At 39.9% G+C, this 17,806-nt stretch overlaps 1 protein-coding gene across 3 annotated transcripts in view; it reads left to right on the plus strand.

The window, feature by feature from the left end:
* Window positions 1-17,806, plus strand: part of KIAA1549L (KIAA1549 like) — a 137,224-nt gene that overhangs the window by 94,271 nt on the left and 25,147 nt on the right. For all 3 annotated transcript variants that reach the window (XR_008824436.1, XM_056355000.1, XM_056354998.1), the window contains 3 exons: window positions 4,905-5,083; window positions 6,563-6,780; window positions 12,736-12,865. Coding sequence is in view for 2 of the 3 variants with exons in the window: in XM_056355000.1 (XP_056210975.1) it covers window positions 4,905-5,083; window positions 6,563-6,780; window positions 12,736-12,865 (527 nt within the window). In the remaining variant the exon portion in view is untranslated. The remainder of the gene's footprint in view (window positions 1-4,904; window positions 5,084-6,562; window positions 6,781-12,735; window positions 12,866-17,806) is intronic.

Below are 17,806 nucleotides of genomic sequence, written 5' to 3' on the forward strand. Positions count from 1 at the left end.
GGTTGTGACTTTTCACTAACGTCAGCATTGAAGATGACATATGTACAATTTCTGCAAAGCTTTTTAAAACTCATAGAGTTTTATTAAAGAAGTGGCTTTTGTTGAAGGTTCTCATGCCTTCCCTATCTTCTTTGTGTAGTTGTCATCCTTGTCAGGTAAATAATTTTTTTAAATTATTGAACATGCCTAGGATGGTATTACAGAAGTGCCAGCCGAGAAAAGGGGGCTGTGATGGAGTCTCTACAAACATTATGAAATACACAGGCTCCTTTTGAAAGACCTTGGTATTTGAATTGATGAGGCAGGTGTGGTTGGAGGAGAAGACATAACCACAGAGAGAGATATCCTTGCTTCTGCTTATAAGGACTTACATATATAAAAATAATCTATATAAATATCTAAAAATAGCCTTATATAAAAAAATCTATATAAAATTTCACTATAAAAAGTGAACGAAACAAGCAACTAATAGACGAGTAGACACCCCATGTATAAGGTTGTATAAAACCCCTGCATATATATGCATAAATACCAGTTTAGAGATCTCAAGCAACCTGCTCTGGTAGCTCCTATATCGGGCTCTCAGGCACACCCAGGACTGCAACAGCTCAGACGCATGGCCTGGCATTGTGTATGAGAAAATAACATCCAGGAGGAGGTGTGAGCAGCTGTCTGCTTCTCTGAAGGTATAATACTTGTGCTATTCATGAATTTAAAAATTAAATTGCGCTGTCTCACAGCTGGGTGTAGTTTGGAAAGGGTGTGTGTGCGCGCACAAGTATGTTCTCTGTTACACTGCAGTTCTTACAGAGAGGTATTTCAGTCTTGAATAGGTTCAGATACTGATGTTGGGAAACTTGTATTTTTTTTTTAGGCTCATAAACTCCTTCAGGAGCATGCGCTTCGTTAGTGATGTAAGAGCTCTTGTTCACACCTTCCTGGAGATAATCAGCTAACAAAGGGAGTGATTTAGATTACGTAAAAAATTTCTGATTTTTTTTCTATATAGAAACATTTTCTCTAAAATGAAAATTATTTCCTAATTATTAATTCACATTCAGGAGCTAGGATTTCTGTTTGAAATACTGATAGGCAGGCTCTTTCCTAAGGAGATCATCCTTTAGATCTGTGGTATAGTTTGCTCTTTGTCAAACTATAGGTATATACTATAGGTATGGTTACAATGTTTGCATTCCCTTCATACAGAATAAATCTGAAAATTTGTATTGTTCCCTTGAATGACCTGAGAAAAGGCAGAGCACGTCTACCTGTGTTTCTCAGGTTTTGGCTTTGTTTTTCTCCATTGATATCGTTCTTTTTCTGAGGACTTCCAGAATAGACCAAATGGTTGCCTCTGTGTGGGACAGCACGTATATTTCCTTCAAGTATTTTGCTGTAAGGTTACCTGATCCACAGGTACTTTAAATTTCCTTATTCTGTGTTTACAGATAAGTATTTCAGCTGGTTTTTTCCCCTCTTCCAACACTTTTTGACTGGGCACAGGGGAGGAGAGACAAGGTGAAGGGAAAGAGAGAGAAGTCGTCTTGTGTGTGCTTTGTAGTGAAACCTTAGGCTGACAAAAGTAGAACTTCTATTTTTTTGAATATAAATTATTAACTAGATAATAATAGAATATTCCACCAGTGGCATGAGTGGGCAGCACCACCTGCTGGCATCGCCGGCTGGAAATGGAGCAGAGCTGCACAGAACTGGGAGGCTAGCATCCCTGAAGCAGCTGCAGTCCTGCAAATCTTGTATGCTAACAGCTGCAGTGATGTGGAGATAAAGCTTCAGCGCTGGTCCTGCTCTTGAAAAACCCAGTGCCACGCTGATCTTCAGTGCAATTGGCACTCAACCTGAATAAATGATTGCTTTGGATAGATCTTCATGTACTTCAGTCACAGGAAGATTAGGAAGAGTAATTCAATCTCAATGGATCATGTGTCATGTGGCATAAGATATCTTGCACAAGACATTTCAGAGATGGAAAATCACTGTTAAGGAGGTGATTAAGTTGGGGTTTTGCCCATTTCTGCTGCTGATCTTCTAAGTCTCACCATGTGTGCACGCAGACAGTGCAAGCAAGACTAGAACAAGGAATCCATAGTAGCGTTGGTATGCATCTGCTCAAAAACACAGATTAAAAGCATTGCTTTAAATCTGTGCTCCTACTTCTATTAAGCAAGTGTCTTATTGTGAGTGACTATAAAGAATATCAGGGCGATTTTCTGAAGTTTCCTGCACCCATCAGTCGCTCACCCAGCTGAGGTGTTCAGATGGCGAACTGGCCCAGGGCAGGGTGACACACCAGAAACAAACCCTTCAGGACTCCCAATTTTCTCTCAGCTCCCTTTGATTTGTTTTTTAAAGTTTAGAGGTGGCTATGGTTCAAATGTGTTATAAGTGCTTGCTGTAAAATCTCTCAGAAAGAGACAGGTGGGAACAAATACTAAAATTCCCATAGTACTTGCTCATGGTTCACTGCCAACACAAACTATAGTAGTGTGCCAGTAACTGCAGATCGCAGACTATCCACCGCTCATTGGTGAAAAAAGGGCAATGGAAAAAAACCCTACTTTTATATTATAAATGCCAGTTAATGGACACATGTGAAGCTAAGATGGAATAGACTTCCAATTTTTAATCCCATTTAGCTAATATTTCCATGCTGATAGCACTGCAGCGGATGCAGATGTGCTCACGGATGAGCAGACGCCGAGGGTGCTCTTTGGTGTTAGCACACCACATCAGAAGTAGCTGTCACCTGTGATTCCTGATTCTCTTTGACCTTAATTTTTCTTTGAACCAGAGGAATTCGGTTTAATTAAAGAAAACTCTCCGTTTCAGTTCCTGAAATGAGGCCTGGGCAGACCCAGGTGTCTCTGGCTGGTGGTGCTGCCTGTGGGTGCCTTCGGATCGCTGCTGTGGTCTCAGCAGGCACAGTCTTTCTGGAACACTGGGGTGGGAATGGAGCTGCACCTCTTGGTGCATTCTGCTTCGAGTAGGGTATGCAGAGGATGTTTGGAAAGAATCATGTTTTGCAAGTCGATGCTTAGCCAGAGTTTTTGGGCACACTTGGCTCAGGCAAGTGCTGAGACAGGCGGCCAAGGTGAAGGGATTCCACAACTTCTTGGAACTTTCTGGTACCTGGAGCACTGGTGAGATACTATCCAGGCTCACCTGAGCCGTAATCATTGTGAGAGACCATCTTTGGTGAAAAATACAACTCAGACAAACTTTTTTTCTCTTGGACATAGTTGTGTTGCAATGGAGGTACCTTGTAAGGGCAGTGTGGAATTTTCAGCAGTGAATTACAGACAGGAGCCACCTTCCAGAACTGCATCTGGTGACTTACGTGAGAACTGAACCCATTCAAAATGTCCCCAGGGCAGAAGGTCCATGCTTCGCTTTTATACTCATTGCAATGTAAATGCCTTGCTGTTCAAGGGCAGTCTGTGACAGGCAAGGATCTCTTCATTCATCTGATTTGGCTGGTGTCCTGGTCGTCGGTGGGACTTTGTTTCAGGGAGCCAGGCTTGTGATGCACTCGCTCTGGTGAGCTTACCGAGTCAGTGTTTGAACAACCCCAGGAGCGATCAGGGGGTTTTAGACCCACTAAAGACTCTATCGCATTTGGACAGTTCTGTGGAGCCAAAGGGACAGTATTTAATGACAGTGATTTAACCCAAGTCAAAAGCTCAGGCAGTGTCAACTCCAGCCCACACTAAGTACAAACCAAAAGATAATGAGCTTACTCAGTGGGTTCATATTTTATGTTACCACTGTCAAATATTTTCTTGCCGAAATCATTGGCTAAACTGTTCAATATATACAAGTCCATTGTAATTTGTGCCATGAATAAATATTAAATCAGTGTTTATTTTCAGAGGAAATAAATTTAGAGCAGACCTCTTTGTTCTTCAGCAAAGGATCTCTGCTCCTGTCAGTTAGGAGATGGAGCAAACATTCTTCCCTTTAATAACATAATTATTCAAAAATGTTTGCAAGGATCTCTTTGTAGAATTTGTGCTCACACTTTAGAGTCACTCTTTTATTCCAAAATGAGGTTAAAGGGTTTAAGATTCAACAGCTGGCAAGGTGATGCAGGTTTGCAAACAACATGGGGAGGAGAAAGGGCCTAACTGCGTTGAAAGAGCTGCCCATTTATGTAGAAATCTAAAACTAAAATATATCACCATGCCATTTAATTTTAAGGATTTTTCAGCATTTTTTTCAGAATTTTTCTCCTGCCTTTTAAGAAATGGTAGCAGTTTAACTTTACAGCCACCTGCAGTCCTGCTTAGGAAAGCAAAATAAATCCCCCAAAACCACCAACATAAACTTGGACACCATCAGTTTTTTATGTATGTTTTTAACATACAACAGTAATGCTTTCATTATAACGGATGGCATTTTTAACATTAATAACCTCTGCTAAAATCAGTAGGTTTGTTTTTCAAATTTTGAGAATGCCCATGCTCTTGCAGTATAAAACACAAAAAAAGCTGCACTCTTGGGTTAGTTCAGGTATGACTGCTGATGCCTTGGCATGTGTGTGTTTCCATGTCAAACCTAGCAAAAAAGATGTACTTTGGCTGTCATTGTCATTTTCATACAATTTTCTGCATCATTCTTTTTCTCCTTTTTTTCCACCTTATTGGCACAGGTTGGAAATCCACCTTTTTTGGGGTTGTGCCAGATAATCCTTGGAATACATAATGTTGTCTATAATCTAATGGGATCTTTTTCCAGTGTAAAGGTCTCCCAGGTCTGCTCCTTGGGTGTACTGAGCACATTATTAATCTAATGTTCACTAATGTTAATCTATACGCTTGCTGTATTTCACCTTGACCATGCAGTAAAATATCTGCATCTTTATGCTGAGTAAGTTTGATGTGCTTTAGTGCCCGTAAGCGATGAAGAGGAAGGAGGCATTCTCTTTGATAATATTGCCAAATCTGCCATTGACCCCTTCGACACCTCTTCGGGATCCGTACAGCTGATAGCTATCAAACCCGTGGCACTACCTGCTGTTCATGCTGCATCAGATCGGAGCCAGGAATCTGCCATCGTTAATGGAGAGGTAAGGACTGTCTGCTAACGCCTCTAGCTGTTTCCTTGGCTACATCCACAGGTGGAACACTCTTAAGCCTGTTAGAGTTGAGGACTGGTAGAAGCTTTTTTTCTGTATTCCTACCTTCCCGATATCCTTCTATTATATTTATTTTAATAAAACGAGTAACGAAGGCAGAGAGTGGAATAAAATCCTTGTCTGCATGAATTCTGTCTCTGAGCCACATAAATGTATATAGATCATCTGGGTGCCAATCTGATCTTTGTATACTGAGGAATAAATCTCATTTGGAGCAGGAAGGGGTGCAGTAGGACCATGGCTTTGCACAGCCTGCACGCAGAGGCTGCAGTTATTTCCTGGGAACAAGGTGGCACGGCACAAGCATCTGATCCAGGTGCTGGTCAAAGCCCACGCAGTAGTGTACCTGCATGATTATTCATGTTTTGATGTAGATTTAATCAAGACCGCTACATTTACAAAGGACTGAGGCTTTTATATACTTGTTAAACATGATGGGGACAAGCCGGGGAGGTGTCTTGTTTGCAAACTCACGCTGCAACAGTCATTTAAAGATCAGCCAGAATCTCTCTGATGCTGTTTAAGAGCCACGGGGAGGGCTGCTGCTAGGGACATGGTAAAACACAATGTCTTCAGGCTTCCAGTGCAGGCCTGGATTAGAGCAATCTGTCGTGCTCCATTTAGTGCTTGCATTTTAAGCCCTGATGTGCCACGTAGTTTCCAGACTCGGAGGAATGCTTATTTAGGTTTCAGCATCGATTTTCTGTAAGCCAGCGGAATGGCACTCCTGGTGCTGTGTGCTGTCTTGTATGTATGTTTCTTGAAATTTGTGAGAAGACTGTAAAGTTTGTCTCCAGAAGCACAAAGACCAAGTAAGTTGCTCATTTCCATGTAACTGACAACCTGGAGCAGGAGAGAAAGCTGACCGGTACCAAGTCAGACCAAACACCCTTTTATTTAAGGATTCAGTCTCTGACAGGGGCTCATAAAAGATTTGTAAGGAAGCATATAAATAAAAGGAACATATGATGACATTTCACTGGAATTTTTTCCCCAGCCATCAGTGATGACTAATTTAAGTTTTTTGTGTGGTCAGGGGTGATGTCTCTCTACTTATGAGACCCTAGAAGAGTTTTCATCAGTGAGTTCTCCCCATGGTACCCAAAAGCCAGCATGGCGTTGGGTCATGGCAGTTGGCTAACATCATCGATGTTTTTCTTCCGTGGGTGTATCTGAGTCACTGTTGTAATGGTACATAGTTTTTAGGCTAAAATTATTTAACCATCTGTCAAGCCATAAAAATGCAGCGACTCTGTTCACTTGCAGTTCCTCGCTGCTTACAGATGGCATGGTGTGGTACAAAAATGCGCTCTGTAAAATGACACATACACCGCATCAAACACGCTCTGACAATATCGTTTGGAAGTAGCCAGTCTGGCACCATCCTTTAAATGTCTTTTTGCCTTTTAGGTAAACAAGGCTTTGAAGCAGAAGTCTGATATAGAGCACTACCGCAACAAGCTGCGCTTGAAAGCCAAGAGGAAGGGGTACTATGATTTCCCACAGGCTGATAACAGCAAGGGGCTGACAGAGAGAAAAAGGATGTACGAAAAAAACCAGAAAGAACTTGACCACATTTTGGATCCAGATGCAGATATCTCATCTCCGTTTGCTGAGCCTAAGAACAGGTGAGAATTTTTTATGTGCAGTTCTTCATCTGGGAGGAAAGTTGATGTCCAGGGGTTGTAGGGAATCAAAGGGGCCATTCTTAATGAGCCAACTGCTTGTTGCATGGTCAGCTGGCCCCTCCTACTTTATCAAGAAAATTCATATAACCTGTGATGATTTATGAAAGGTTGTCATCTGGTAAAACTGCAATGTGGTTAAAAAGAAAGTAATGGAAAGACAAAATAGTAAGGAGACTGTTGCAAATAGGGAACAGTTGCAAGACCTTGCGAGTCATTTTCCAAGTACGGTAAATATCAAAAGCATTACTACCACTTTTTCTAATACTGAGGGCGGGCTTAAGCCAGGAAGCTAGCATCTGCATTGGTTCTTTTCCAAAGTTCAGTGGTGGTATTATTTTGTCGTTATTTTTATCTGAATATAACCATTGCAGTAAGCACAAGGTAACCCAAGCAGTACATTGTCCCCGTGGCTCAGTAAGTCCTGCAGGGACAGTACCTGTAAGATTGTGTATGTACCCATTTCTGGTGATCTTCCTGTATCTCTAGCAGTGGAATTCATAATTTGCTCATCTGTGGCATGAAGCTGGCATATTGTGTAACAGTACCAATGTTTGATTAACACTTCAGTGTCTCTTGAGGATGGCACATCAGTAGTATTAATCTCCCTGTTTTAGAAACGAGGGGGGAGTGCACATGCTGATTCTGCCTGAGCCTGCTGTGGGTGGGTGGGTCCCCTGCTCTGTCGCTCTCTGAAAGACAAGTTGACACATTGAAAAGGGGAGATCACACCAGTCTTTACCCCAGGAATGGCACAGTATGCAGGTTCCTCTTCCTTTAGGGGTGGCAGAGGTGTGAAGGATTATAAGAGTGTACGTTTGCCATTGCACCTTGCACCATGAGAGCTCTGGTTCTTACTGTAATCAGGGTCCAGCAAGCAGTTGATCCAGGAGAGGAAAAGCGATACTGGAGTACATAGCCTCTGGAAATGGCCCTCATGCCTGGAGTTGCAATCTTGTGTATCCCATCTCCTGAGAAGTTCAGACCTAAGTTTTCCTATGAGCATAAATCACATCTGCAACCAAAGCATTGGTGGTGATGCAGTCTGCACACAGTGCAACTGCAGCAACTACCTGTAGAGAAATGAAGCTGGGTTAATTATCACTGACAATATACAGCTGTGGGTTGGCTGGTGTAGATAAGGTGCAGCTGTGGCTGGTTCTGTTAAGAGGTCGGGCAGTCAACGAAGAGAGAGAGCAGCCAAGGAAGGGAGAGGAGGAAGAAGCAGAGAGCGAGCAAGCATGTGCCCTGGGTGAGGAGAGACTAGGATAAGGCAGCAGAGGGACTGGCTTGAAGAGTATGATGGTATGTGATGGCAAAAGACCTTGTTGCAGCTGGCTAGTTTGGAGAGTGCTGTGACGATTACCCTTGGGGCACAGGGATGAAAAACACTGTAATGGGGAATACAAAAGCAGTGTTGGCTCAGAATATGGGCAAAAGCTGTGATCAGATGAACTTCTTCAGGCCTGGAGTTAAATGACGGAGGGATAGTACCCTTGGTGGGCCATTTCCAAGGGTTGCACAGGTCAATGAAGAAAAAAGATGCCAACTTAATTGTATGTTATGTCCTTGCTGGAGAGTTTGGGGCATCGTTTCCTTGTGCAGCTTTCCAGTGAGGGAGGAATAAACTGCTCCGAGTGCACTGAAAAGGTAAGATACAGAACCCTCAGCACACAGGAGTCCTGCTCTGTCTGCACGAGTTGTCCAGAACATGTAGATGGAACAGTAGAAACATTGCTATGACTGTGCTGTACGTATAGTGAGGGACTTTGGGTGTTTATCATATGTCACATGCCACGTAGGAAATGTTTAAAACATTACACATGAAGCTTTAATGATAGCCATCTGCTTTCTGTTAAATATACTGATGTTTGCTTGTTCATGTGCCGATGTGCTGAAAGGTCCTGGAATACATTTTTTTCTGCGTGTTTTCTAATGTGTTGTGTAAACCTGCCATAGTCTATTTGAGATAGTGATCACTGGCATGATATAAACTGCTTGAAGGCAGGTATGCTGCTGTGGAGGAATGATGTCGTTGTGTAGCTAAACCGTAAAAGGCTGACTGTCGGATTTACTGGTTAAATATATAGTCTATATCCCTACATAGGAAGGGAGAAGAACCATTTCTGACACAGATTTTGTAAAGGCACAAAGCATTTAATGAACTTTGCAGATGTTTGCAAACAAACCAATTCCAAAGTCTTTGCTAAAATTTCCATATGAGGACCAGGAACTGAACTTGGTATGCTGCAACACACTACAGCATTATTGTCTCCATTTTTCTAACTAACAATAAGGTGGCTAAAACGGCATACTGCTAGAGGAAAACCTGGAATAATATTGCAAGGTCATGTGGGTTTTGGTTATTGATGAATGAATCAATACAGTTGTATTTCTGTAATGAAATAAAATTGCTTTTAAAGCAATCTAGGTTAGGAAAAAATTGAAAAGATTTGATTTCTGACTTTTTCTGCTTTGAGTCATTGTTTATATCATTCTAGTTACAGAAATTAAAAACTGAAAAATTGCATTTTTTTTAAATAATATCACTTTAAGTGTAAGTCAAAGATTTCAAAATTTCTAGGGAAAAGGCCTGTTACACTCTTTCCTGCTTTGTATATATTCCACTAACTTATATCACATTATTACATTTCCAAAATGTATTGGAAAATAAAGATGCCGTTGATTACATTACTCAAGATCACCTTTACATTTTGGATTTGTTTTAAATTGTATTTAAAAGTGATTTACTACACTGCTACTAAATAATTTGATTTTTTTCAAGAACAAACAGCTTTGTGCCCTTAGTACCTTTGAGCCTTCTGTACCGTCAAATTAATGTTGTAAAATGTTCCAGTTGTGTTCCTGGAAGGCACTTGCTAACCCATTTGGATGCCAGTTGTTAGTGTTCATACCTCCTTTCTCATTAGTAAAACTTTTTAAGATGAGCTAATTGGCAATCTCAAGGCAATTTTAAAAAGATTACTGATGATACCCACTATTCTGGGAATTTCTTTAATAGTTTGTAATCGGGTCAAGAATCTGCATTTATTGGAGAGCTGTATATTTGAATCCCTTAGAAAATATATCACAACTGCATCAACTCAGTATTTATGGACCTATTGTAAAACACATATGAAATTTTAGAGATCTTTACTGTAGGAACATAAAGATTGTCAGATCTGATTATACTCTAGCATAACCTAGTTCCCCACGTTTTCTGGTGATACAGACAGTATAGTCTTGGAAGAAACGAGACAAGATACTTAAGTTTCCCCTATAAAAATAATATTAAGTAAATTAATTTCAAAACCTCTGCTTGTTTTCTGCTTGGGCAGTGCCTTTCAGAATTTCAAACGTGCACACAGAGATTTGTAATTAAAAGTCACACATCAGTTTTTGAAAGTCACCTTAAAATTAAGCATATGCCTGAGTACTTGGTTTAATCAGAAGTGTGAAAGTGATACTTTTTTTGTCCTACCTTTTATCCTGTCTGATCATGTAAATGTCTGCCTTTCTGGATTTCTGCAAACCATTTTCTGCTGCTCTAATCTTGTCAAGGCAAAAAGTTCTGTTAACCAAATCTGTAATATCTGAAGAATTCTTTCTTCTTATCAGTGAATTCATTTGGACTGTGTGGTCTTAATTTCATTGATGGCTCTTGAGAAGTTAAACCATGAAATCTTTGTAATTGCTGAATGGAACAGCTGCTTAACAAGGTTTGCTCTTATGTGACTTACAGAAATGGTGCTAGCTTTTCAGTATCTCAAATATTGTAGTAGATCTCTGTAATCAGATCAGGCAACCCCCTATGTTTCAAACTCTGGAGACCTTATTTTTACCCTGCTTGTTAATTCAAACAGAGCTGTCAGCCACAGGCTCACTTAATTTTAATGCAAACATTTTTTTGGCCTTAAATCAAATCTTAGCACTAGATTGCATTTTTCTCTCAAGTTACCTGGCAAGTGTAGGATAATGTTGGAAAAGTCACCCAAGCCTCCTCCCTTCAATAGCCACCTTCCAAATTTCTGCTTTCAACTCTTTTTCTGATTCCCACAGACTTATCAATCAGGGCTGACAGGCTGTTGTGCTCTGACTGATGCTTATTGCCTTTGAAATCGCCCCACCACTGTGCTGAGCCCCCTACCACAGCAGCAATCTTTTGCTAATGTTTGATTGAAGGGCAAAACGTGCTGTAATTTTTGAACATTCCTAATGTAAAAATGTACTTGGATGAGTGTGATACAATAAGGAAGTTTTTACTTTCTCCTGAATAACTGAACAAAATAATGTTGTGTGTCCACAACATTACTACAACATGATTGTTTGGGTAGTGCTAGTTACCGGAGACGACCTTTTGGAAACAAAGAGTAAATGTGTTCCCAGTCAGTCTGTGAGGGTTAGTTGAGAGCTGCTGGCTTCAAGTGCCAGAGGAAGGGACAATATATCCTGGCAGGTATAGATAGCTGTCCATCTGACCGAAGTGCAGACACTGAAGAATCAGTTCACTTCAAAATCCATGTTGTTACACCTTGGCTCTATCTCTTACTATTGTCCGCTGTGTGTAGCAGCCAGGGCTGGTCCGGTGGGCTCCAGCTCGTGTTGGGGATCTGTCTGATAGCACGATAAAAGTATTCAGGTGTAAATTATACACTGCAAGCTGAGACTGCAAGTGTGAATTCAGACATAATAGTGCAGCTTCTCTTACTTCACTATGAGCATCATCAGGTCCCTCGTGCAAAAAAACCAACGTGCAAACGTGTTAGATGGTCTGACCAACTTTTAATATTTGAAAGGAGTAATTGCAAAAAGCAGAAAAATAGGGTGGCTAGGCAAGGATAACTTTATGTCAGGCTCTAACAAGAGTGTAATTATTGTGTTAATGAAACTGGCATGCCATTATTCAATCTGTTATTGATCTACAATGGGAGGAGTCCTTCTCTGGGATAGGCAAGAAAATGACTAATGGCCAGATGTACCACGAGAACAATGTCTCCTAAACTGTTCTGGTTTAGATGTAGGCTTCTTAAAAGATGCAGCTTGATGAAACATGAAGTTCCTGTATCATGATTTGGCCACCACTCCTGAAGAGTTTATGTAGCTATGTTCGGTACCTTACAGAGGAATTCTGTTATTTGGTTTTGTATAGCTAATAACAAGGGAAGAATAAGTTGCATTGAAAGGATTACAGGATATTTCGGGTAGTGATTTATGTGCTGTCTTTCTATTACACTGGCTTCCCCTTGCTTCTGAGCACACAGGGACGAAAGCTGCACACCTAGGGATGCCTTTGCCCCAGTGCTGCTCAGAGCTGTGCTGGAAGTGGCTTAACCCCAGGGAGTATGGCTCTCCGAGCTGCGGGCAGTTATCAAACAGGGCATTTAAAAACAGCACCATGCAGGCAGTTCCCTCCCACTCCTGTCTCTCTTCCTGTTTGCTTTGCTGGGTGTTTGTTGAGGTGGAATGTTATTCTGCTTCCCTCTTGTCGTTCAGAATCAGCAACCAAGATCTCTGCTCCCCATTTGAGTGTGTGGAAGGTCCAAATATATTTTTTTTTATAATAGCGCCTGTTTATTTTTTATGAATTTAAATCATATCAGCTGAGGTTAAAAGGGTTCTGATATCTTCCTGGGACACATTTCATTTGATAAGCTCCCACATATGATGTCCATGTTTTTTACGTAGCTTTATTTTCTTTAACAATAAACAAAATTAATGATCTCTTAATAAGGGTACTGATTTCTAGCATCTTCATATACAAAGAAAGAAAATCCTATAATAAAGTGGTCCTGTTATGAGCCTCATCATTTTAGAATAAAGGTAAGTATTGAAAACTACTGCCTGTTGTTTTTTTTCTTTTCTTTTTGTTTTACTCTTTTCTTGTTTCATGTTTTCTAGGCAGCCGCTGAAGAGCTCAGTATACAGAAGCAGGCAGTCTTTGAACAGTCCTAGCCCAGGAGAAACTGAGATGGATCTTCTTGTGACTCGAGAAAGACCAAGACGTGGAATCCGTAACAGTGGATATGATGTAAGTTTATCAGAACTTTCACTTAGCAGTGAAATTTGCTCAGCAAAGTCTTAACTTACTCCTAAACCCAGGTAACTATCAATAAGCTACAAGCCAGAGTACCATTGGGTATTTAACTTTACAGTACTTTATGTGCACTAAGCATCCTGAAAGAAGCTCAGGAAGGATACTCAGAGCACAGATTCCTTCACTTACTTAGTAGCTGTACATCAATTTACAGTCTGACATGCAAACAAAACCTTTGCCCTGAAACCCATTATTTGCCAAAGTATTGAATTTTGAGTTTAGATAGCTCTAAGTGTGCAGCCACTTACATGATAGTGAGGTTTTTTTCATTGCAATTAAAATCCTCTGTTTGTTCTGTACCCTGGTGCTGCTCTCTTGGTTCAGAAGGTTGAACAACCAACCTCTGGGAATTTCTTTGAAGTCCAGATGTCAGTGCTTTGTGGAAATCCCCTAGGAACAGATATTGTCCTCTTACTACCTCAGAACCTGGCAGAGTTTTGCATAGGGAAAAACCAGCCAGAAGAGATGCTGGTTTATGGTCCAAGGAACTCACGCAGCCAACACAGGGCAGAGAAATTGTCTTGCGCAGTCTGAACACACACTGGGCACAAGCTGATGTTGCGTGGATCCAGAATGAGGATAAAACCAGCCCTCCCACTGGGGTAATGCAGACTTTGTCAATCCTTCATCACGTGTAGAAAATGCTGCATCTCAGCCATCCGTGAAGATCAGTCCCTAGCAAAGGTCTAAACTGTTCTGGGAAATAATGGAGTTCATTTGGTGATTGTTCATCCTCCAAACTCTGTAGGTGACAAGCATTGGGGCGGGGGGGGGGGGGGGGGGGGTTCATTGCCAACTGTCTCAGCTTCCAGGGTGTGTTTTTAGCAAGATGAAGGAAAGTACCGAGGTCAGGGGATGTGTTCAGGGAAGTTTAAACCTTTGGCAGAATTCTTTGGGGCATGTTGTAACGTCATGTTTCTTAAATTATTTCCTGCATTTGGACACTTCCCATCAGGGCGCATGAGTCACGTGGCGCCATGGAAGCGGGATGACTAGTTCACTGCTTTGAGGCATTAGAACCTATAGTTGCAAGAAGAAAAGTATAACCTGTTGAAATAGGTTTTTCATTGTGCAAAAAGGTCTCCCCCCTTTATTTTTTGATCTTTCTTAGATAAAACCACTGTCAAGCCAGCCTTCCCTCAATATCCTGAAGATATTCCCTCAATATCCTTCAAGAAAGCAAGGGATTCTTTTTAAAATGCTAATAAAAATTAGTTTTTCATAGGTGATATTTTCCTGAAATTAATGTAGAAAATACTCTGGGAGCAGGCATGGCCTCCTGCTCTTAGTTCAAAATTAATATGCCATAGTTAGAAGATTTAAAAAATATATTTTAATGTATTGCGTATACTATATACAATGTAGATTTTAAAGAAAATTTCTTAAAAACCTTGAAAGTAGATTAATGAATTTATGCAGACTCTGAAATGTCCTAAAATGATTACAAACTCTGAGTTCTGTGCACATCACATGCAAGTTTGCTTTCACCTTTCTTTTAGCGAGCTTCTCTGCGGCACAGTCTTTTTTACCACTAAGCTACATAAAATTCCTTTTGCCCAGTGCACTGCGGGTTCACGGTAGTGCACCTCTTCTCATGCTCAATGTGTGTCCTGTCTGAAAGTGGAAAATTGCCAGGGAAAATGGGACAGGATATTGAAATTTAGTTCCCAAGCCTCAGCTTGCAGCGTGGGCTGCTCTCCCTCCCTCCTGTTGGAGGCTCCTCAGGCTCAGTCTCCCAGGATACCCATGGGCGGGCACCTAAATCTATATTTATGCACGGAATTCAGATGGATCTCACAAGTGATGCAACTAAACACCTCTGGAAACCTGACCTCTGAAAATGGGTGGAAAAGGGCAGGCTCTGAAAAAGGGCTGGTTTGTGTGCCAAATCTTACATCTTTCTAGTAACATCTGGTACCATTTTTTGACATCCACTTTGTCGTTCTAAAGGTTCCAACCTTCTTGACTCCTGCTCACCTCTTCCTCTCAGTATGCTATTCAGCAAGTCCTGCCAGTGAAATTCTTATTTTATGAGCGGTTCTGGATAATTAAATTTATGGCTCAAATAGCTCATGTTATCTTCAAGTCATGAGACTTTGGTTTTGAGCTGTTACCAGTATGCCCAGGTTATCTCTTGAGTTTTATCTTCCCAACAGTATATGTTTTTTTAAATTTTTTATTTTTGAGAAAAGAGACTAAAATCCCCTGGATTCTTTAAGAAAACTCCTTAAGAACTGCTATACTAATATGCATAACCAAATAATGAGAATTTATGATCTGCATGATTTTAGCTTTGACTTTCAAATATGAGAGGGAAGTAAGAACTCAGCAATCTGCCATTCCACAGTACTAACTTGTTATTTATGTATTTCTGGTTCCCCTTACAAAACAACTTTCTAGTATTTCAATTATGGTTTTCTAAAAATATATTTTTTTCTAAATTCTGAAAAGATTCCCTATGATGATTTTTTTGTTATATTTTTCTGAATCATGGTTCTGTTTCTTAGAGCTAAAACCTAGTCAGGGTAGAAGGTCAACAGCTACCTACCTGTCCATATAGAATAAGTAGCTTTTGTTTTTTTATTGGAGCATGCATTCTACTGTTTGATGTTCTGAGTATATTATTTGCCTTTACAGCACCTTTTAAAAATGGATTATTATTGAACATTACCTATCTTTCAATTGTAAATAACCCCAACGGGGTTTATTGACATCACCCTCACCTAGGAAGTAGATTAAGGAGACTTTATTAACAAGTTTATTTCCAACATGTTCACAGACAATTGTGAGTAGAGCAAATGCTATAACGAGCTTCTAGAACCTTTAGACTGCTAATGAGCTTTATACTAGGGCAGAAAATATGTAGGCTGGTTTTTGTGTAAGAGGAAGAAAATGACCTTATACATAGCTAAGAGATCAATATTCAAAAGAATTTACTGGTATAATTTTATTGATATAGTTAAATTTTGCAACTCCTCAAAAAGCTTATGGATTAATGTTCACATGAAGAATTTGACACAGTTGCGGCAGCAGAGTTACGCCAGAAGTGTGCAAAGTCTGTCTCTTGGTACAGGAATTTCTTTTCCTCCTTCATGTAATTCATTCCTTGTATTGTACAGTAACTATGTATGAACAATATGTGCATTTTTATAACGGCATCTATTTATGATACTTACATTTTTCAATTGATAGGAAAGCAACTGACATACATCAGAAAGTGATAGGATGGATTGAAATAAATTCTAAAGCTTGAGGAAAAGTAATGATCACCAGTCTCCTCCAAAATCTTCATGTCAACTTTTATATTGATAAATCAACACTGACTTAATGCTGACTGTTAACATGCATCCTTTATTCATACGATATATTTTAGACATTCTGTAGAGGTCTAATGGCTTCACCAAGGAGCTGTAGTAGGGAACCTGATTTATTTCAGCATTGGGTACTAATAGGTCTCTTGTGGGATTCCATTTGCTGACATTTTTACAGGCATGAGGAAATAGAACCATCTTTATTAATCATCCAGTTGGGACAATATAATTTCAGAAGCTCTTTGGTTGCGCTTATGCGAACTACATTGCATTTTATAGTCGGGCTTCTAAAACTTATCTGATTTTTATTTACTGTAACAACAGAATCCAAATGCAGGAAGAAAATTCAGGGAAACTATTTAGTTGTATATTTCCTACAGAGTTTTTCAGCTTCTCCCCCAATCTGATGTGTTTGCCACTTAGGAAGCCTGAAGCTGGGTTTGTGGTTTTGAATTTGGATAATATACTGTAAAACTATAACCATATAAATTATGGTTAAACTCTAGTATGCAAATGATTAATTATTGCCTTAATTTTCCTTTTTCAATGCTGTATTTTCATTAAGTAGCAGGATAATAGCTATACTTGTAACAGCTAAGAGAAAACAAATTAAGATCTTTTATTTAAATTTATTGCCAGTCTTTAGGCTAACCACGTAACTCTTCTCTGAATGGCTGATAACTGAAAAAGAAAGTCAGTTTTATATTTTCCTCTGCAAATGAAGAAATACATACTATGATTGTCCTATAGTACCTATGGCCATATGTAGTTTGCAAAAGGTTGGCAGCCCAGCTGCTTATTTAGTCAGGTGTAGAAAAGCACTATTACATGGAAAAAAAAAAGTATGCCACAGTAGGAGCTACAGAGGACTCAAATTACCAGGATAGTGCTGGAATTATAAATAAGAACATCTTGTTGTATTCTTTTATTTGTGGCTATTTAAAATGCTAACACAATTCTAACCACATGCTATATATAGGAGGAGGTACATAATCCTATTTTTCATTCCACTTATCCTAGCATCTTAAATACATTATACTGATATTTAAAGAATTATAAGGAATTGGTTGCTTTTTCAGGTTGCCCGTTTAAAATGTATTTTTTAAAACTATAGGCTGTAAAACTAATCTTACAGAAAATGGATTCTTGGGCATTTCACTGTCAAGTTCTTACAATATGATGATTTTTTTTTTTCTGTCTTGGAGTTACAAGCAAAAAAAAAACAGGGGGGGTGATTTCTGTTTGTACTTCTCTGCAGAAGGAATTACCCTAGAGGTAACTCTTCAAGTTAAGCTGCCCAAGTACCATCTGCTCAGTAGAGTATGTGCTTCATTCACTGTTTACACATTAGTTTTGGATAAATTGCTGTGTAACTAGTGTGCAGTGGCTAGGTAAGGCAACTGAGCTGGTTTAGGATAATTTCTGCAAGGGACGCAACGTAATTTCTGGTGGCCTTGTTAGTGGTCCTCACTGGGTTAGAAAGTTCAGGAAAACTCCTGAAGTTTAATTCTTCTGAAATCTTAATGTGTGAGAAGGGACAAAACTATTTCAGTCTCTGTAGCTG

This window comes from Falco biarmicus, chromosome 10 (assembly GCF_023638135.1).
Source record: "Falco biarmicus isolate bFalBia1 chromosome 10, bFalBia1.pri, whole genome shotgun sequence".
Lineage (NCBI taxonomy): Eukaryota > Metazoa > Chordata > Aves > Falconiformes > Falconidae > Falco > Falco biarmicus.